Raw genomic sequence first — 22,060 nt, 5'->3', positions numbered from 1 at the left:
CACCAATTTGCCATTAGAGTGCTTTGAATTTAAGGGCCTCCTGGCTGGCTCAGTCGGTGGAATATGTGATTCTTGATCTCTGGGTTATAAATTCACACCCCATGTTGGGTGTAGAGATTACTTAAAAATAAAATCTTTAAAAAAAAAAAAAAGAATGGTTGGAACTTAAAATTGACTAACCTTACATTGTGATCAACAGTCTAAATCATTGAGTCTTTTTTTCAATAATTTTTTTAGTGTTTATTTATTTTTGAGAGAGAGAGAAAGACAAAGCGTGAGTGGGGGAGGGGCAGAGAGAGAGGGAGATACAGGATCCGAAGCAGGTTCCAGGCTGTGAGCTGTCAGCACAGAGCCTGATGTGGGGCTCGAGCCCACGAACCGTGAGATCATGACCTGACCCAAAGTTGGACCTTTAAGCGACTGAGCCACCCAGGAGCCCCTGATTCTCAAACTTTTATCACCTAAAGGGATTATTAAAATGGATTGCTAACTCACCCCTAGATTTCCTGATTCAGTAGGTCTGGGTGGAATTTGAGATGTGCATTTCTAACAAATTCCCAAGTGATGCTGATGCTGCTAGTCCAGGCATCAGATTTTTTTTTTTATGTTTATTTATTTATTTTTGAGAGAGAGAGAGAGTGAGCACAAGTGGGGGAGGGGCAGAGAGAGAGAGAGAGAGAGAGAGAGAGACAGAATCGAAAGCAGGCTCCAGGCTCTGAGCTGTCAGCACAGAGCCCGACATGGGGCTCTAACCCACAAACCTTGAGACCATGACCTGAATCGAAGACGAAGTCAGATGCTTAACTGACTGAACCACCCTGGCTCCCCCAGGCATCAGATTTTAAGAATCATTGATCTAACTCTAAACCATTCTTGCCGACTTCCAGTTTATTCTTCAGCCACTTCAGCCAGAGTGATCTTTTCAAACCATAAGTCTCATCATACAACCTCATGATTGTAACAGTCCATTGGCTTCCCGTTGCTCTTAGGATAGATCAAAATACTAGAAATCCCGAAGTGATCGGCTGCTAGCCTCCCCTCCAGTGTCGTCTCACACCGCTGTTCCCCCACCTGTTTTCTCTACCCCTGACTCTTCACTGCTCCTGCCACTATGGTCACCTTTTGGTTCTTCAGATGTATCAAGTTCCACTTTTCTCCAAGATCTTTGGAGAAGACTGTTTCTTTTACCAGGATGTTCTCTCCACCCCCACCCTTGACCCCCAATCTTTCCCTCCGCTATTAATTCTTACTCCCCTCCTTGTAAGACTTAGGATTGTTTATTAATACCTTAACTTAAACATCATTTCCCCAGGGAAGCATTTCCTGACTGCCTCAACCGAGACAGGGGCCTCTGATTTCATAACACTAGTTTTCAGTTATCCTTTTTTTTTTTTTTTTTCTTCTTCTTGCCCATGATTGTATCCCTGCACCTGGTACATGTGAATCTCTGATAAATGAATGATTGATTCCTGAAAGTTTGGTTGTGGACCATTAGTGGACATGGAGAGTCCTCCTGGGGAACTGCAATGTGACCTGAAAGCTCACATTTTTTCAGTTCTCCCACCAGTGCTTATAGGTGAATTGCCTACAATTCCCTAGACTTTCCTTCTCATAAGACTTAGCATTTCTGATTTGTAGACTACTGGTGTATTAAGGTTTAATAAAATTCAGTATGGGACATTCTTTCAGTTTGTAAAATAATTTATTGGAGCTCATAGTCTCCATTAACAATATGGGACTTAGCAAGGCTCCTCTCCAATTCTTTTTTAATTAGGAAGTGAAAGCAAGTGGGTGGGGGTGAGCCTCAGGATCTTTAGTCCTGCCCAGATGAGCCACTGGTGATTGTTGGGACTGACAGAATTTTGTATTTAATCCCCACTGCCTAACTGGGAAAAATCTCTGACACTATAAGGTCTAGAAAACCAGACTGGGGTGCCTGGGTGGCTCAGTCAGTTAAGCGTCCAACTTCAGCTCAGGTCATGATCTTCCGGTTCGTGGGTTTGAGCCCCGCATCAGGCTCTGTACTAACAGCATGGAGCCTGGAACCTGCTTCAGATTCTGTGTGTGTCTTTCTCTCTCTGCCCTTACCCTGCTCATGGTCTGTCTGTCTCTCTCTCTCTCAACAATAAACATTAAAAAATTTAAAAAAAAAAGAAAAAGAAAAAGAAAAGAAAACCAGACTGTAGGGAGAAATAGCCTAACTAAGAAGGTTCATATTCTGTCTATTTTCTCTGAGTTATTGCTTGAGCCTAATTATTACATCATGATGGAAAGATGTTACTGGATCACAGGATAACATTGACTTTTCCCTAAGAAATTTAAAATGTTCTCATTTGCAGTTACATTCTGATGTCTAACACTATGCGTTCACTCACTTTCTGCGGCCACACTTTGTGACTGCAGCCACCGTTTTGAACTTTTATAACACTAAGGTATTTGGAGTTTGCATGAACTCAGCCTGTAGAAGATTCTCCCACAGAACAGCATTTGAGAATCCTCACTCAGTCCTCAGGCATAGGCTATTTTTGGTACTCAGATTTATGAGTGCAGGAAACCACAGGCCTAAACTTATAAGCCTTTCAACATGCTCATGAAGAAAAACAAGCCTAAACTCAGTTTGAGATAGCCTCAATAAGCCTTTTTGTGCAAGGCTAATCCCCCTTGTGAAGTAAAGCTTAGTTCTATGTAAGGTGGCACATATATTTAGATATTGATATATTAAAGGTATTGCCCTTGGAGTGACAGAACAATCTCCATTATCCTCACTGTTTGATAGATGACAGGGGTGTGAGCGATACAGGATGACAGATGGTCCAGAAATAATTTATTCTTTTTTTTTTTTTGATAAACAATAACATTTTATAATAACAGTTTCTAGTATTTGTAAAATACTAGAAATTTGTAAACTTTTTATGTTGAGACAATTATAGATTCACATGCAGTTGCAAGAAACAATGCAGAGAGATCCAGTATACCGATTACCCAGTTTCCCCCACTGTAATATCTTGCTCAAGTGTAATGCAATATCACAAACAAGACATTGACATTGATAGTCAAGACACAGAACATTTCCATCACCACAGGGATCCCTCATGTTGTATGTTAAAGCCACACTCACTTCCCTACAGAAAGAATTTATTCTTGATTTTAGAGTGAGGTTTGCTTGTTTTTGTTTTTTGTTTTTTTGTTTTGTTTTTGTTTTTGAGAGAGAGAGAGAGAGACAGTGCTCGAGTGAGCAAAAAAGCAAGCCCAAGCGAGGGAGGGGCAGAGGGAGAGGGAGAGAATTCCAAGCTGGCTCCACACTCAGCACACAGACTGACGCAGGACTCAATCCCGCAGTTGTGACATGATGACCTGAGCCAAACTCAAGAGTCGGACGCCCAACCGACTGAGCCACGCAAGTGCCCCAGGAGTGCGTTTTCACGGTCACATTTGGATTTGGGTGTGCAATGTAGTGGTTAATGCCAAACCTAGTAGTGAAGTCATGGCATCAGGAGACGAGTCACCCAGCCTCGCTGATGTGATCCCAGTTTACTCCATGCTCCATGCAGCCTGCTCTCTTGTTGACTCTGCTGTTTCACTCAAGACTTCACTAGAACAGGAAAGTTGAAAATTGATTTACAAGGACTTCTTGTTTAAGGGCAAGCATACTGTAAATAGTGTTGATGTCCATATCACAAAACATCAGGTAAAATAGATATTAGCATTTGAAGGAGATTTTCACTAAGCAGTCAGCCAAATCTTATAGATCAAGCTGTTGGTATGAACAATATGAACAAAAAAGAGTGCACTGTGCTTTCTCTAAAAATGGTCTTCTTGCTTCCTCCATAGAGTAAAGTAACATCTTAAGGGTTCCAATTCCCCACTTTCTTCTCTTTACCCTTATGGTCTAGAGTAGTTATGAATTTTGTCCTTTTGGAAATGGTTCATTTACCCACTCATACCAAGTAAAGGATACTTTTTTCCTGGGGCACCCGGGAGGCTCAGTCGGTTAAGCATCTGACTTTGGCTCAGATCATGATCTCACAGTTCGTGGGTTCAAGCCCTGCATTGGGCTCTGCGCTGACAGTGCAGAGCCTGCTTGGGATTCTCTCTCTCTCTTTCTCTCTGCCCCTCCCCTGTGCATGTGTGCATTCTCTCTCTTTCTCTCAAAATAAACAAACAAACAAACGTAAGAAAAAAAGGAATGCTTTCTGAAATTCACACTAGAGACATTTGCAGAGTTACCTCCTGCCTGTGAAATCTGTCTGCTTCTCCCAGCCTTGTCTTCTTTACTCTTGCTCCACATGGCAGCAGGTTACCTTTTCGAGATGCATCTCATCCTGTCACTCCCACATGTATAAAATCCTTTTCTCCTGTGCTACAGATCAGTGTCCTTAACTTGGCCTATGAGGCCTCTGAGGATCCTGCTTCATCTCATGTCACACTGCACCCACCACCCTGGGCCTTCTCCCCGCTCCTCAGTTGCACCATGTTTCAAATAACCCACCTGATTTAGCACATGCCGTTTCCTCTGCCCAGAGTTTTCTCCCTTCTCCTCTTTCGTTGGTTAGCTCCTACAAGTTTTTCAAATTTCAGCTTAGTTTTTACCGAGATCCAATATATTCTTTAAAAAAAAAATCTTTTAATGTGTGTTCATTTTTTGAGAGACAGAGATGGAGACAGAGTGCGAGCAGAGAGAGAGGGAGACACAGAATCCCAAGCAGGCTCCAGACCCCGAGCTGTCAGCACAGAGCCCGACGCGGGTCTCGAACTCACAGACCGTGAGATCGTGACCTGAACCGAAGTCTGGCGCTTAGCCGACTGAGCCACGCAGGCACCCCTCAAATAGGTTCTTTTAAATAAACATCCTTGTAGAACCAAGTCCTCCACCTGCACGGCAGCTGTGGCAGTAATTTTCGGTTCATTTCTCTGGTTCTTTGATTAATTACTGATTCCACATTGTGGCGCCCCACGATGGTGGTTATCGTGTTCTTTTGCTTACCATTGCATCCTTGTGCCTTGCACAGTGCCTGTCACATGATGAGAACTCAGTAAGTGTACGTTGATTGAATGAGGGAGCCGGTTATTTCCGAGGCTGAGAAGCCAGAGACCTGGGAAGTAGCAGGCCTCCCTGGCACTTAAATAATCAGTAAATGCAAGTTGGGAGAGAAGGATTGCAGCACCAAGTATTCCTGTCCTTGTTCTCAGTTGCTTTCCCAGCAATTTCATCTACCATATTGTAAGAAACTATCAGTTCCTTTGCTCGATGAGACCAGCAAGTTTTTTGTTTTGTTTTGTTTTGTTCCTCTTTTTGTGAAGGAGATGAATGAGGACCATAGCACACCCAAGAAAGAAAAGCAAGAGCGGATATCCAAGCATAAAGAGAACTTGCAGCACACGCAGGCTGAAGAGGAAGCCCACCTTCTCACCCAGCAGAGACTGTACTACGACAAAAACTGTCGTTTCTTCAAGCGGAAAATAATGATCAAGCGGCACGAGGTGGAGCAGCAGAACATTCGGGAGGTATTTATTACATTCATAACCGCCATCCCTGACTTACGAGACAGTAGGCTTTGTGAGGATCGTCCCTGTCTGTTTGTCCGGCCTTATATCCTTCACGTTTATAGTCTTTTATTTTTTTTTTTTTTTAATGTTTACTTATTTTTGAGAGACAGAAAAACAGAGTGCAAGCTGGGGAGGGGCGGAGCGAGAGAGGGAGACACGGAACCCGAAGCAGGTTCCAGGCTCCGAGCTGTCAGCACAAAGCCTGACATGGGGCTCGAACCCACAAACTGCGAGATCGTGACCTGAGCCGAAGTCGGACGCTCAACCGACTAAGCCACCCAGGCACCCCATGTTTATAGTCTTTATTGACACGCCTGACCCAAAGCAGGTATGCAAAAGTAGTCAGGGAATGAATTCACCACTGAGTAGAAGAAGAAAGCCCATTTACAGAACGAGGAATCAACATTTTCCAAATAAATGTCACCGTTTTATCGAACACCTATTATAAGCTATAGTATGCGGTGGAGAATCAAAGGAAGTAAAATAGAGAATTTCTGCCTTCAGCCTGCGTGTCAAAACAGTTGTGTTTTTGTGGCTCCACGTGAAACACAAAGTGTATGATGCTCTACAGTTAAGTCATTCAGGCATCCGGTGCCACCTTAGTGCCAGGCGTTGTGCTGGTGATGCCAGGACTGTGGAGTTGTTGTGTATACATCCCGCCTTCCAGCAGCCTAAGTCTGAGGAGAAACAGACATGTGACAGGCTGGTTACAACGTAACAGGTCAGGTACAACAGTGGACCTATAAATGAAGCGTCCTGGGAATACAGTCATGAAAGGGCTGAGAGGGCTCAGGGCCTGATGAGAAGCTGAGTGTTTGGGGTGTACGAAGTGGAATGTCAGAACAAGGGGAGTCAGAAGCAGAATGCAGAGGGCCTTCCTTGTTAAGACATGTTATTTCCATTTTAGCCTGAAGGCAGTTGCATCACCGTCCTAGGGGTTGCAGCAGGGGAGTGAAGAGAGTTTTCTTTGAAAGACCTAGTGCACCAGTGTGAGGCTAGGCTACAGCAGGAAGAAGCCAAGTACAGTGAGGTCAGCCAGGACGTTCTTTCTCTAGGTCCACCTGGAAGAGGCATGGGGGGAGATTGGATCTGAGTGACATTTCTGAAGCAGAACTGACAGTAATTCCAACCAAACGGCATAAGAATTTCGGGAGAGAGAGGGGTCAAAAATGGCTTCAAAGTTTCTAATTTGGGAAACTGGATGAATAAGACATTATTCACTGAGATGAGCACAGAATGTGACTCAGTCGCAGATACAAAGTTCAGTAAGAAATCGTTGTGACCTGGAGTAATCAGGGAAACCCTCACAAATGAGCTAGCATGGTAAAAATATCAAAGTCTGCGAAAAACCCAGTGTTCGTCTGCGCGAGGGAAAGAAGCACCAAAGGCACGTTTATGGAATGAGCATCGGTACATTCTGAGCTCCTTGGGGGGCAGCATTCAACTGGGAGGGAAGAAGGATGGAGCAAACTAAAATTTATCAAATACATGCAATGAGCCAGGCCCAAGCCCTTTGTCTGTGTTGTCTTGTCTCATTGGAAGAGAGACAAACCGCTGCACATTTTTGAGCCAGGCAGTGAGTGATATGCTAATACTGTGCGTTAGAGAGATTAGCCCAGTTTGGTTGATGGCAGTTCACAGATTGATTCTAGCACGCATTCTCAGTGGGGGGTGGTACTGCCTCCGGGGGAGTAAGCATAGGCTCTTGTGGGAGAGCGGTCTCAGATATTACAATGGCCACAGTACATACAGGGATATACAGTGTATCAGGTAGTGTTCATTCACCTTTTAGGGGAGGGGAAAACCTAGAAAGCTCCTGGTGATGAAAACATAAAAATGATGATAATGGAAAAAGAAAAAAAAAAAAAAAAGACAAGAAGAAGAAGGTTGAGAAACATTGGGTTAGGGGGAAGAAACTGCAAGCAAAGTGATCAGGTGGTAGGAAATAGGGCACAGACAAAGATGATGGTGGCACGTGTCCAACAGGCGGATTTGAAACGTATTTTGAATATAAAATAAACAGGATTTGGCATACCGTAGGATATGAGAGGAAAGATGAGGGTAGAATCAAAGTTATTTCTAGGGTTCAAGGCGTGGTTACATGTAAATTTGGTCAGAGACAGAGAAGCCTAGAGAGAGGTGACAGTAAGAAACTGATTAATTCCATATTAGACATGTTGCCATATTTGTTAGAAGGCGAAAAAGCCCAGTAGCCATTTGGAAATAAGATGTTTGGGATTCTTTTCATCTGGCAGTTATTTCTATTCTGATAGCACGTATTTGGAAGAAGTGTAAAGCCAAGGGAACGATCAGTGCCAATAAAAGCTGTAGAAGAAAATTATTCCTCAAAAGTTATAGAGAATGTTATTTGTGACTTCACTAGAATCAGGTTCTAATCAACTGAGTGAAGAATAACTCTTATAAGGGTACTTTTTTAAGAGTCTAAGTTTTTATGTACAAAAGTAATGCAAGAACATTGAAACAAAAGACAAACACAGAAAAATACATAGTTGAGTAGTGAAAGTTCTTGATAATCCCATGCCACCCAGTGTCTACCCTGACTACCATTAATTTGGCATCTGTATTTCCAGATTTCTTTTTCCTTGTATGTATGTACTCATACATTCAGCTTATATAAAACTTTAACTTTACAAAAATAAGGTTACATTAGTATCAGTGGGTTTATTTGATTTGCAAGCCACAGAAACAAATTCTGGCTGCATGAGCGTGGAAAGGAATTTATTGGAAGGATATGCGGTAGATAACAGCGGTGAAGAACCAAGCTGGAAAAGATGAAGAATCAAGCTGGAAAAGCAAACTCTGTGACCTAGAGAGCAAGAGCCTAATGGACATTCCTCAGAGCACTGCCATTTGGTTGTATTTCCTCCCACCATATTTAATCTTTGTATCATTTCAGCTTCAGATTCAAATTCCTAGGAGGGCTACTCTCTGATTACAGATAGGGTAGAGGAGTTTCTCAAGCAAAAAGAGGAGCCTGTTAACAAGAGAAGGGAAATGGATACTGAACCTACAAAAATGTCTAGTATACTGTTTTGTAACTCTTCTCTTTCTTTTTCTCATTTACTCTCTAGGACATACAGCCCTATGTGGTTCTTTTTAACCATTAATAGTAAACCCTGGGGGTATGGCTATAAAATTATTTATTTAATGACATACTTCTCAGTGGATATTTTGTTGACGTTTTATAATATTACTAACAGTGCCACAGGGAGCATCTTTGTACACAGATCTTTTTACATATATGCAAATATTTTGTAGGATATATCCTCAGAAGTGGAGTCTCTGGGTCACAGTGTATATATGTAAAATTTTAATAGATATTGCCAAACTGCCCTCTAGGGGTTTTACTCCCACCAAAAAGAGCACTTGTCTTTCTATTTCTTTGCCAAAACTGAGTATGAGCAATCCTTTTAATTAATGGAAACGTTTAAAAGGACCACCATAGACTGGGTTGAGCCTCTTCCTCTGTCATCACAGATGCTCGTATTTTCTAACCAGTTATGAAACCAAGAACTGAAACTAAGAAAGCGTTAAATGTCATAGGCTAACAACATCTCCATTAAAAGTCTGAACTCTAGTTCTTACTCAGCCTCATCGGGCATGAGGACAAAATGTTTTACTTGAGCGAGATCAACTCGCTTTAAAGAAGTCAGTAGCACTTGGATCGTGGCTGGGAAGGGTTTATTATGGGACACGGCCTGGATTCACAGCTTACACAGGACGTAGGGTCTTATATAGTATGGTGATGTGTTCAGGGGCCGTGGTGTATGAAAAGTACATGTGTTTTGACACTAAGCTCTCTCTCAGCTTGGGGAGATGCACACAGCGTGTGATGTGAGCCAAGGGAAAGGGGGCCCTCGTGTCTCTCAGCTTAAACCGCCTCCAGGGCACATAGGCGTGGAGTGCGTTGTGGGCAAAATCACTCGTACATTAAATCTGCTTTTGTTTTTGTTCAGCTCACTTTATTTAATTGGTATGAGCTAAAGGTGTGCACATGGGCGCACAGTACATTGTGTCATTTGTACAGATGAAACAACCCCTGCATCGTGTCTAGCCAGAACAGAGGGATTCTTCAGAATATTGTGTCACAGGCTGAAAGACAGCGTAACGCAGGAAAACGTAAACCATTCTCTGGGACATCTTTTAATGGGAACTGTTGAAAATCCCCAAACCTGAGCTTTAGCCTTAGTTCTGCTTTATGGAAATTGAATGATCGTATGTTAGTCTCTCAATTCCCAAATGTTTTACTGTCATAGGTAAAAGGGGTAAGTCCTTGCAATCTTAACACCTCATAGGGTTGCAGTGGGCATGGAATGAGATGCAAGAAATCACCTTTAAAAACTGAAAGCACATTACACTTTTTTATGTAGGCACAGCAATAGGCTCATAAAAAGTCAAAATAATAATAATAATAATAATATAATAATAATAATGGCAGCTTATCAACTTATGTCTCAGCAACCCAGATGTATGAATTCATTATCGTGTTTCTCTCACTTTTTAAATCATTTATAAACACTAGATTTGAGATATTATATGCACATTTTCCCTTCTGAATACAGAAAAATAATAATGATACGTTAATATGTTCCAAAGCATGTTCTTATGATCTTTCATTTCTTCACAAAGAATCATAGTTCATGGTGTAGGTACTGTTATCCTCACTTTACACGTGAGGAAACTAAAACATATATTGAAAGGCTTGCCCAACATCATACATAATGACTGACTCATACACCCTGAATATTTTCCTGTCACTTCTCAAACTTTACAATACATCAGAATTAGCTGGGTGGCATGTTATTAAAACCAGTCACCTGTAGCCCTGGCACTTCAGTTGCAGATATCCTGTGGCTAGCATCCTGAAACATCCCGTTAGACGTAAAGGAAACCGTTTGATCTCTTCTGAAAGTGTTGTTTGCTTTGTCTTGTATTTTGTCCCCCCCATATGTTTCGGGGTTCTGGGCAGCCCAGACTCAGTTTGGACTTCTCAGTGTAGGAAAACATGTAATGAAATAAGTGTCCAGTATTGGGAGACCTGGTACTCAAAGGTTAAAAATGAAATAGTAATCTAGGAACAGGACCTCTACCAATTTAAAGGGCTTTCCTTGGCTTTTCTCTTGGTCACTGGCCTAGAATAGCTTTAGTCTCTGAGGCCTCGCCATCCTTTGGTGCCACCTAGGGGCCAGTTATTGGTTTTTAAAAGAAGACCATTTGATGGTCCAGGTAGAAGAAAAATAAAACTAGGGAAAGCAAAATGCAGGAGGGAATGGGAGCGATGCTCTAGGAGATTATCTTTTTCCCTTAAAACAAATACAAATTGCATTTATACTTTAGATATTTCCCCACTAGCAAACATGCTCCCTGAGGGGATGTACTTGTTCATGGCTCTATCCCTAGTGCCTACAGCAGTGCCTGACACATAGGACGTGTGCAACAAATATTTGTTGAATAAACAAATGAGTGATTAGGGACTTTGCTCCAGTAATAGATGCTGTGCTGTTTCAAGGACTTCTCTTCAAATGCATACAAGGCCCAAGTATGCAAGATATTCTCACCAACACCAATATACACATGTTATTGATATTGTATGAAAATAAATGACTTGCATTTTCTCCCATAGTGGATGCCATCAGAGAAGAGAGGCACTCTTGTTCTAACTGAAAGTCCAACTCACAAGGCTTCTTCTTTCCTTGACCTTCTTAACTAATAGTAATACCAACCTCTGCAGAAATCTTACAGCATAAAGTTTGCCTCTTTTATAGCACTTACCACTTTCAACATTGTTCTTTCTCTTTTTTTTAATTTATACGTAAAACCTACTTCCTTGTGTTAATTAAGTTTCTTTTGTCTGTATGTTAGTAAAATTTATTTGAGCTCGGTTAAGCCAAAACCAGGGAATTCATTACAGAAATATAGAAATATTTTGTAAAACCCAATAGCAATAATACAGCTGGTGTACAGGACAGCTTACCAGTTAGGAATATGGGCATCAGCATATTCCCTGCATGTCTGTCTTCTTTTTCATTCTTTATGTTCTGAAGTCCAGCTTTCTCTAACCCTCAGCCCACATAGCAGTGGGTGGCCACCACATATGTAGTTTTTATATGCCCCTCAGTTCCAGCCACACTTAGAGGCTAACTGTCTCTGCATCCCAATTCCAAATTCCCAGGAGAGAAAACGGATTGATTCACTTGGCTGTGAGTTGAGCATATAGCACTTCAACAACTGTGTAGTACACTTCCCTACTAGAGTGTTAGCAAGTTGAGGACAGAATCATGGCTTAGTAAACATTTTTAAGTACCCAGAGCACAGGGTTCAGATCTTGGATATGGTGCCATTTAGGAAATATTCTTGAACTGGTGAGTGAAAAGGTATCACCCGACTACCTCTCTCTTTTTTTTTTTCTAGTTTTCTTTCTTTCTTTCCCCCCTTAAAGACAGAAAAACAAACATACAAGGCAGGACAAAAAGTAAAAGAAAAGAAAGACAGACAGACATGAGTAGAACTGGAAAGAACAGAATGATTTGATCCAGAAATCATTAAACAGACTAATGGAAAAAATGGAAGACGAGAGATCTCATCTGTTTTTTCCCAGCCTGCCCTTACTCTGAGATTTTTTTTAATGTTTACTTATTTTTGAGAGACAGAGGCAGAGCATGAGCAAGGAAGGGGCAGAGAGAGAGGGAGACACAGAATCCAAAGCAGGCTCCACACTCAACACAGAGCCCAACGTGGGACTCGAACTCACTAGCCATGAGATCATGACCTGAGTCGAAGTTGGGTGTTTAACCACCTGAGTGACCCAGGCTCCCCTACTCTGAGATTTTAAAAAACAGATCATTGGCCTACTTCTAATACATGCAAAAATGGGTTTTTTTTTCCAAGAAAACTAAGAGTATTGCAGACATTGCCAGTTTAAGTCTGTGATTTTCAAGTCTGACTACATGTTAGATTCACCTAGAGAACTCTTAACTATAGTGATGTCAGGGTCCCACCCCAGACAGTTATCAGAACTTCAGGTTGTAGGATTGAGGCATCTTAAACTTGCAAAGGTTCTTCACATGATTTTAATGGGCAGCCCATATTGAGAACCAGTGGTGTAACTGAAGAAAAATGTACTTAGATCTCTGCAGGAGACCTCACCTGAGGAGGGTTCATGGCAGCTCTAGGAGATAAGAAGGGGTCAGGTGGAATTATTCCCACTTTACAGCTGGTGTAGTTGTGATGGCTGTGAAGTTGCTCATCTTGTAAAGTGATGGACCCACAAACAGAACCTAAACCTCCAGGGACAGTTAATCTAATCTCGCTGAGTCGTGCTGCCGAGCGCTAATGGGCTTATTAATTAAGAGACTGTTAGTAGTGCGATTCCTCGCCATCTCTCGCTTAGTGGTGCATTCCTTCTAATTCACCTCCAGTCACCTCTCGCCATGTATCTTTTGCTCCTGAATGCAGGAACTAAATAAAAAGAGGACCCAGAAGGAGATGGAACATGCCATGCTAATCCGACATGATGAGTCTACGCGAGAGCTGGAGTACAGGCAGCTGCACACGTTACAGAAGCTACGCATGGACCTGATCCGTCTACAGCACCAGACTGAACTGGAAAACCAGCTGGAGTACAATAAGAGGCGAGAAAGGGAACTGCACAGAAAGCATGTCATGGAACTTCGGCAACAGCCAAAAAACTTAAAGGTAAGAGGAAACGGAAGTGGTTCCCTATTTGTGCTCCAGGATACAGTTGTGCTGGATTACGTAGTCCCTGCGCCTGGAGGACTGTCAGATGTGCCTGGGCAACTCCTCAAAATTACGAATTTCTGGGCCCCACACCCACGGAATCAGAATCTCCAGAAGTGAAGCACAGAGGCCGTATATAACAAACGCCTGAGGAGATGCTGCTTTGAAACCATTGTACTGGATGATCTCTCCATGTTTCTTTGTATAATGGCCTGCAGTTTCTCTGACCCCTTCATGTCCTGCCCTCTTTAAAATGGTAAATTGCGGACAGACAGCAGCCCGTGGTTCTAATCCCAGGGGATGAGGAAGTTACCTAGCAGGTGTATGGCAGAGAGATTTCATCTGTCATGCTGGATTATTGGTAGTAACTACGTTGAGTGCCTCTATATTGAGAAAGACTAAAGCTACATCCAAGCTTGGTAGGAAAGAGTATGATTGTAGTGTAAGAGTAGTGACATCTGCATGGGAGTGAAGAGTGAATCTACATGTGCCAGACCCTGCACTAGAGATTTGGAATTCCTTTGGGCCTCACTGCGTGCAGATAATTTTAGCTGACTGCTGATTCACAGGCTCTGTGGACTAAGCCATTGCTGTATGTCAAGGGGGTCGCTGTCAGTGATGACAGAGATACAAGGCCAGCCCCACAGTGGCCATGCTCCTGCCTAACCTGCCAAATCCTAACCTGTCTAATTAGTGATCTCTGTCATCGCAACTCTAAGTGTTCGTGATATGCACGTGTGACCATGAGGCAACCTGATGAACACCTTCGGGACTCAAGTAATACGGCCTACCTCCTCCTTGCCAAAATGCATATTTGATATTGCCACGTGAACGTCTAACTTCTTCATGGGGGAAGAAATCTAAAATCACTTTTCCCTTTACACTTAGGCTGAAATCCAGTGGCATTGGATTATGATGTGAGGTATTACCCAGATGTTCTTTGTTGATTTGTCAAGGAAATGCAGAGCAGTGACAGCCAGCTTGTACATTGCCACCCCCTTTCTCACCTGGAAATGGGTTGGGTTGGGCGGGGAGAGATGACCAAAAATAATAGGGGGAGAAAACAACAAACAATAGAAGACACTGAAGATTTTGACGAGGAAGCCATTAAAATAATGAGCAGGCTTTCAACAAACTAAGCTTCGTAGTTTAGTTCAGTAGTTCTACAATCTGCTTAGAGTTGTGATCTCCTTGTAGTGGTTCATTTTTTTAAATCCGTTTGTAAATTCAAAATTACTTCTATGTATTTAATATAAGACAGAAAGTACTGGCAGTTAACTCTTATCTGTGTCATATGTATTATTTTCATCATTACTGACTAGCAATGTGGGTCCCTGCACCAAAAAACAACGGGTCCCAGCACCTGTATTGTATTGTTACAATGGAAGTTTTCTGTACTTACTAACGTATTTGCGTTTTTGTCTGCACAGGCCATGGAAATGCAAATCAAAAAACAGTTTCAGGACACTTGCAAAGTACAGACCAAACAGTATAAAGCACTCAAGAATCACCAGTTGGAAGTTACTCCAAAGAATGAGCACAAAACAATCTTAAAGACACTGAAAGATGAGCAGACACGAAAACTTGCCATTTTGGCAGAGCAGTATGAACAGAGTATAAATGAAATGATGGCTTCTCAAGCGGTAAGTGGTTAGGTTTGGTGCCACACCTTCAAGAGCTTTGGGAATCAAGAAAATTCAAGATCCAGCCTTTTGTTCCCAAGATGATTCTTGCACAAATTTAGGATATTGGCGTTTTTTCTGCCCAAAGAACCGAGGAAGTGACGACGCTGAATAAAGCCAAGCCAATGTGGATACTTGCTGGAGTGTGTCTTGTAAGACAGAGCTCAAGGAATAACATGCTAAATCAGACCCGTGGCACATAGGGACTTTGAGGGCAAGATGGGATAGATACTGCACATAATATCATTTTTTCACTCATCAAAGATTGTGCAACTAGTGTCAGACACGAATGAATAAGACACACTCACACAGACACATTCATTCAATACACTTTTACTAAGCATCTGTGTTCAGCACTCTGCTGGGCTCAGAGAGGGTCATAAGCAACAGTAGGTTGCTTGTCTTCACACTATTTGTTAGTCAAAAAGGTCAGATAATTAAGCGATAATAAAAAAGCATAATAAGTGCTTTGCAGTGGGAGGTATGGGGAGCTATGGGAGGATGAGTAAGAACAACTAATGTGGTCTAGGGAAACCTTCCCAGCAAGAGCCAAGGAGCTTAAAGGAATGTACTGAAGGAAACAGGCACCATGGAAAGGGGCCTACGTGGGCAAAGACCCAAAAGATGGCAAGTGTGCATTTGGGGACTGAAAGAACTTCGGTTTGAATACAAAGTTCAAGGAGGATGGTGGGAGCCCAAACTGGAGAGGTCATAAAGGTCTTGGTAACCCAAAGATGGGAGCTTGCCTCTGATTCAGTGAAGTTTTCCCAATGAGATGAGTCTTAAAGAGTAATCGTTTGTCAAACAGGCGGAAAAGGAAAAAGTTATTCCCAACAGAGGAAACAGTAAATGCAAAGATGCAAAGCCTCAAAGAGGACAGCACGTTTGAAGAACAATGAGTAGTTGTTATGGCAGGAGTATAAAGGGAAGCAGGTGAATAGTTGGGGATCAGACCCTCAAAAGTCAGGAGTTCGGACATCATTCTATTAACAGTGGAGAGCTGCTGAAGGCTATTTTAAGAAGGAAAGTGACAGGATCAGATTTATGGTCTAGAAACATACTGGCAATAATGTGGCAACTGTAGGTATAAAGAGACGGTTAGGAAACCATTATAACCCAGGAACAAAACTATTGAAAGCCTGAACTGAGAACATCCTCCTGGAGATGGTGAGGAGGCAGAAGGATTTGAGAAATATTTAGAAGTTAGAATAGATGGAGCTCAGTGACTAATTTGGGAGGTAGGTTTAATAACAGTGGAATGGGTCATGATTTTAGCAAGATAGAAAAATGGAAGGGTGAGTTTGGATGCTGGGCAGATAATTGACCAAGTTGTGGACGTGTTATCTGAGCTAGATGGGTATCCAGGTAGAGAGGTACAGAGATAGAGATCTATAGTTCAAGAGAGTGTTAGTAGGCAAAACAAATAACTAGGCATCTGTGTTATGTTAGACGGGGAAGTTGCAGCTGTTGGGAATACCCTGTCCTTCTAGGGACAGGAGATTTTTATTAGGAAGAGGACCAAGGGAAGAGTTGTGGACACCACCATTTGAGAGCAGAGTAGAAGCAGACCAAAGAAGGTGAACAGTCATTGTGGGAGGGGAACTGGAGAGAGCATGTCATAGACACCAGAACAGAAGCTTCTAGCTGATCATTTCAAATGTGGCAGAGAGACCTAGCAGTGGATTTGTCCAGTGAGTGTCACAGACAATCAGTGGAGGGGTGGGAGTGAAAGACATTATAGTGCGTTGAAGAACGTGATTATAAAGTGAGATAGAAACTTATAACGAATGAGATTACTTTTCCCAGCTGCTCATCAGTGAAGGACAGGAGACAGAACTGTAGCTAGAGGAAGAGACAGTTGAAAGAGGACTTCTGTTATTTGGGAAAGGCTTAAACGTGAGGTTGAGGGTAAGAGTCAGTGTATTCATTCATCCATCCATCCGTCCGTCCGTCCGTCCGTCCAGTAAGTGTTTATTGAGTGCCCTACCGTGCCCTAGGCATCCTGGGGTACTACAGTAAGACAGTCATCAATCATGTCTTCTTGGATTTATGGAGGAGTGAGGAAGCAGGTCGAAAGAGTCCTCTCTGTGTAATGGCAGAGTAAGTGCAATGTGCCAACAATGTAATCAGGAGCATAGGCTCGTCTGGAGAGTCAGGAAAGGCCTCACAGATACAATGAGTATTTAAACTGAGGTGTAGGGAGCACATCTAGGCAAAAGGAACTGTATTTGTAAAGATAGGGGCTTCTGAAGAGCTCGGAGTCCATTATGTTTGGAATATAGAGAACGAGTCAAAGACCAAATGAGAGTAAGACTGGAGGGGTAAATAGGGGCCAGATCACACAGGGGCCTGTAAGTTTTCTTAAGGATTTTGTTCTTTATTCTAAAAACAATGGGAGGCCATAGAATAGCATTAAGTGGTGGGGGGAGGGAAGGGAGACTGACATCAGATTTGCATTTTTAAACAATCAGTCCAGTGACAGGCAGAGAATGGCCTGGAAGATGGTCAGATGGATCTCAGGGGATGGTGTATATGTAGTTGCTGCTTTTACCTGGGCAGGAGCAAGTGGTGGCTAGACCGGAAGGGGGGATGGGATGGAGAAAGTGATGAAATTTGAGAGAGAAGCAGGAGGTGGAAGTGAAAGCATTTAGTAACAGAGTTGACACAGAGAATGAAGTAGATTAAGGATGACTCCCAGTCTCTAGTTTGAACAAAACAGTAGATGGTGGTGCCACTTATCTCTGTGGTAAAGAGGGAAGTTGAGCAGCTTGGGGAAGAGGGAAGGGAATGATCATTAGCTAATATTAGTCATGCTGAGCTTGAGGGCCTGGGCACCATCCAGGTGAAGATGTCTCTAGCAGACCAGATAAGCTAGTCTGGGCCTCAGGAGAGAAGTCTGAAATAGAGGGGTAGAGGTGGAAGTCATCCACATATAGATGGTAATGGCAGCCTTGGGAATAGACGAGATTCCTTAGGAAGAGAGGTTAGAGGAAGACGTGAGCCCATGTATAATGGCTGGAAGGAGGGAGTAGCTGGAAAGGAGAGGAGGGAGGGAAAAACCAAGAAGCTGTGGTATCTCAGAACACAAGAGAGAGATTTCCAGAAGGAAAAGGCAATCCATGGTATTAAATGCTGCTGGGAGTCAGGTAAGATAAAGACCCCTTGCCATAGAAGTAAGGAGCAGGATGAGAAAGTACAGGGAGAGATTCAGGGGTAGGAGAGGGGAGAGAGAATTGCTAGGGACATAAAGGCCAATAGGATTTTCATCTTGTTCATCTTTGTGTTATTAGCATCTGCAACAATTCCTGGTTGGCATACACCAAGTGCTTGATGAATGATTGTTATAGAGATGGACAGAATGGGCTCCAAGTATATAGGTTCACAGTTGCCCTTGAATAAAAGGAAGGAAATGCCCTTTCTTCTGAGGCAGGGAGGAGATACAAGTAGGCATGATAAATGCTGCTATCCTTTACTGACTCCTTACCATGTGCCAGCCACTATTTTGGATATTTTTAAGTGTTATTTCATTCCTGTGAAACCCCTTTCACCTTTGAAGTAGTTACTGTTTCAACCCCAATTTACCCGCAAGGAAACTGAGGTTTATTGAAGTAAAGCCACTTGCTTAGGGCAAGAGTTGGCAAACTGTTTCTGTAGAGGGCCAGGTAATAAATATTTTAGTCTTTGTGAACCACAGGGTCGCTGTCACAACTACTCAACTCTGCTGTTGTAGTGCAAAAGCAGTCCTGGATGGTACATAAATGAATGAGCATGTCTGTGTTCCAATAAACCTTATTGACAAAAATAGGCAGCAAGTCAGATCTGGCCCTTGGGCTATAATGTGCCAGCTCCTGGCTTTGGGGCTCACACAGTGGTAGTTAGCTGAGTAGTGATGAAGCTGGGATTTGACCCCATTTCGGGAGGAGTTCGTAAGCCTGGCCATATTACGTTATGAAGCTGCCATCACCTCCTTTCATTCACATTAATCCACTTCAGGTAACAGACATGATATTTACCTACAATTCATTAAAACATTTTAATGGGTTTGATATGTGCAACTTTGGGATGATGAACAGCATATACTGGAATATCCTCTCTGATTTCTAGGCTGGCACTTTTACAGAGCAGAGCTGGTACAGAATAACATAGTTACGGGCATTAATAATAGAACGCCAGAAAGAAGAGAAGATGGAGACGTTCCAATGGTCTAAACTGCCCATAGGACGAACCTCTCACCCACTGGGCCAGGGCTCATAACAATTAACAGAAACAAGTAGAAAAGAACAGACTTTCATTCCCTTTATTGGTGAGGAAACTCCCATATTGAGAGGGAATTGATACATTTTATTGGGAGCCAGTAAACCCTTTGGCATTTATCTGTAAGGCTGCTCCTGCTGCAGACTGTCATATCTTGTGTCTCTTCTCCTTTCATTTGGGAAAATAAGAAAAGAGGTTTCCTCTTCAGCGGATTTTAGTGAAAGCTGGGTAGGATTAATTACTAGAAAATACCATGGAGATATGATTGTTATTTATTTTATGTTCATGTTTATGTTTATGTTCATTTTATGTTCATACTTCTCTAAAGTACTAAAGAAGACACTGTGCAGATAACTTCCTAAAACTATTCTAATAACATACCAAAAGTTTCTTAAGATATTGAAATATATTGCTAATTGCCAAAAATTGCACCAATTAGGGAAGGGAGTGTAAAATGGAGAATAAGTGTCTTGGGGAAGTGATCTGTGTAGAAACGTGTGGATAAATTCAGTGTTGACAGAACTACCTAATTCAAGGATTCTAATCTCTTAACTTCCCAGCTAAACTGAGGGCCTGATAGATTTAGACAAAACCAAGCCTAAGACAGGAGGATCATCAATCTCAAAACATAGTCCCACTAATAGCCCCAAACCTTCAGTTATGCTCATTGAAAGGTTGGCATTTGTGCTGGCTGACTTGGCCCATTCCCCATACAGGATCAGTAGCGTGGTATAATAATACAAAGTTCAGGAGCTAGAGGGAGCAAGGGGCACTCTATCGGCCTACTTTATAATCTGGGCTTTGCCATTTCAAACCCAAATGTGCTCCTCGAGATCATCATGGCTATCTTCTGTGGGGAAGAGATTTTGAACCACTAGAGTTTTAGATTGGCTGGCCAGCAGGACAACTTGTATGGCCAGCAGTAGGGACCGCCATCACTTGCTAGGATCATAAGTGTACTGTGGGATAGGCCCCAAGTGTAATGGGGATTTGACTCCTTTTTTAGAGCTAAGGATATCTCAATGTATGGTGGTTTGAGAGTTAAAGATACATAAGTATGAAAATGGTTAGTCAAAACCAAAATGATGATAACAGCTACTATTTACTAAGCGCTTGGTATGCATCTAGAACCATGCCTGGGATGTCGTGTGAATTCCTTCATTTAATGTTCATACCAATCTTAGACAGTAGGAACTATTACTGATATTTTCTTGAGAGGAACAAAACGGGACCCGGAGAGGTAACTTCTCAAGGTAACACACCCGAGCGAATCGTGGAGCTAGACCTCAAGCTCAGGAGTCTCCATCCAAAACCCACCGGCTTCATCACTGGGGCACGTAGCCCTCTGACTCCTGCTACTGTGGTTTTAAGAAAACCAGTTTTTCTTAAGAAAAGAATGTGTTTGTTTTCTTAAGAAAGAATGCTTTAGGAATGTGTTTGTAGAACTTTGTAGCCCATGGGGCAGAACGCACTATTTCTGATTTCTAACTCTGAATGTACCCGGGGCCTCTGGTGTTCTGAGGGGGTCTGTTCCACTCTACACAAGGAAGCATCTTCCGGCAGGCAGCAGGCACTGTGAGCCAGGGATGAATTACAGCGTGTGTCTTTTGTGCCCCACAGTTGCGGCTCGATGAGGCGCAAGAAGCTGAGTGCCAGGCCTTGAGGCTACAGCTACAGCAGGAGATGGAGCTGCTCAACGCCTACCAGAGCAAGATCAAGATGCAGACAGAGGCACAGCACGAGCGAGAGCTCCAGAAGCTGGAGCAGAGGGTGTCTCTGCGCAGGGCACATCTTGAGCAGAAGGTACGAAAGCACTACTCTGGGTCGGGCCCTGGCCCAGGGAGCTGCCCTTTGCGGAGCCCGGCCCCTGCACCTAAACCAGGCGCTGTTCACTCATTATCTGCTGTTACACTCCTAGGACCCCTGAGAGGTAGGCCTGATCTCCATCCCACAGGCAGGATACTAAGGCTCCAAATGCTGAAGTTACTCGCATAAGTCTGACCCCACAGCCTAAGTAAGCTCTTTCTATTACCCTGCTAGGAAACCCTCTGCCTTCACAGCCAGGAGAACAACATGGGTCACCCGGTAGTTGATAGGACACATGTGAAAGGCACAATGAGCGGATAGCATGGCTGCTGAATGGTACGAGGAAGCCAGATGCGGATTTGTTTTTTTATTTCCAGCTATTTCTAAACCGAAAGAAATCACCAGCAGGGCTCTTTAAAAGAAATTAAAAGGAAGAGAAGCTGATATTGCCCCGCATAATAAATGTTATCAGAAGTGAAATAGTCATTGCTATAAATATTGCTGAGGAACAGGAAGTAGAAAAGATTTCATAAAGCATCTAAAAGCTGTTAAGCATTTATTTGCTTAACCAGTTATCTGTACCTTCTTCTGATACTTCCCTGAGACCAACGTAAGAGACTATTTTCACAGCTCCTGTTCTAGAACTAAATTGCTAATGACCCAGGGGGCATTTGGCTCTCTACGGGAAAGCAGCACAGTCTAATTGTGCTTGAGTGTCTTTTAGCTTCTCCTGAGCCATCTCCTGCTGAGACAGGACACTGACCCGGATCAGCCAAGCTGCTTGGTCTGCTAGAATGATAGGGCTGGCTCGCCCCAGGCGGGCCCCAAACATTGTTACTCTTGTGAGCAGATTTTAAATATGATGGACTAGATACAAGACGTTTATCCCAGGATTCTCCCAGCCTTCCCCAGTCTAGTTTACGCTTAGTTCCTGGGTGTGCGTTCGTCACACGTGTGCATGTGTGTGGATGTGTGTGTTTGTGAGCGCCTGCAGGGAGACCCCTGCCACTAAG

General features: G+C 42.9%; 1 protein-coding gene across 3 annotated transcripts in view; it reads left to right on the top strand.

The window, feature by feature from the left end:
• Nucleotides 1–22,060, top strand: part of TAOK3 (TAO kinase 3) — a 185,417-nt gene that overhangs the window by 159,496 nt on the left and 3,861 nt on the right. For all 3 annotated transcript variants that reach the window (XM_078435737.2, XM_078435739.2, XM_078435738.2), the window contains exons 17-20: nt 5,302–5,505; nt 13,024–13,263; nt 14,736–14,948; nt 20,862–21,044. In XM_078435737.2, the coding sequence (XP_078291863.1) occupies nt 5,302–5,505; nt 13,024–13,263; nt 14,736–14,948; nt 20,862–21,044 (840 nt within the window). The remainder of the gene's footprint in view (nt 1–5,301; nt 5,506–13,023; nt 13,264–14,735; nt 14,949–20,861; nt 21,045–22,060) is intronic.

Source organism: Panthera onca, chromosome D3 (genome assembly GCF_046562875.1).
Source record: "Panthera onca isolate mPanOnc1 chromosome D3, mPanOnc1 haplotype 2, whole genome shotgun sequence".
Lineage (NCBI taxonomy): Eukaryota > Metazoa > Chordata > Mammalia > Carnivora > Felidae > Panthera > Panthera onca.
This window is presented reverse-complemented; position numbering and strand designations above follow the sequence as displayed.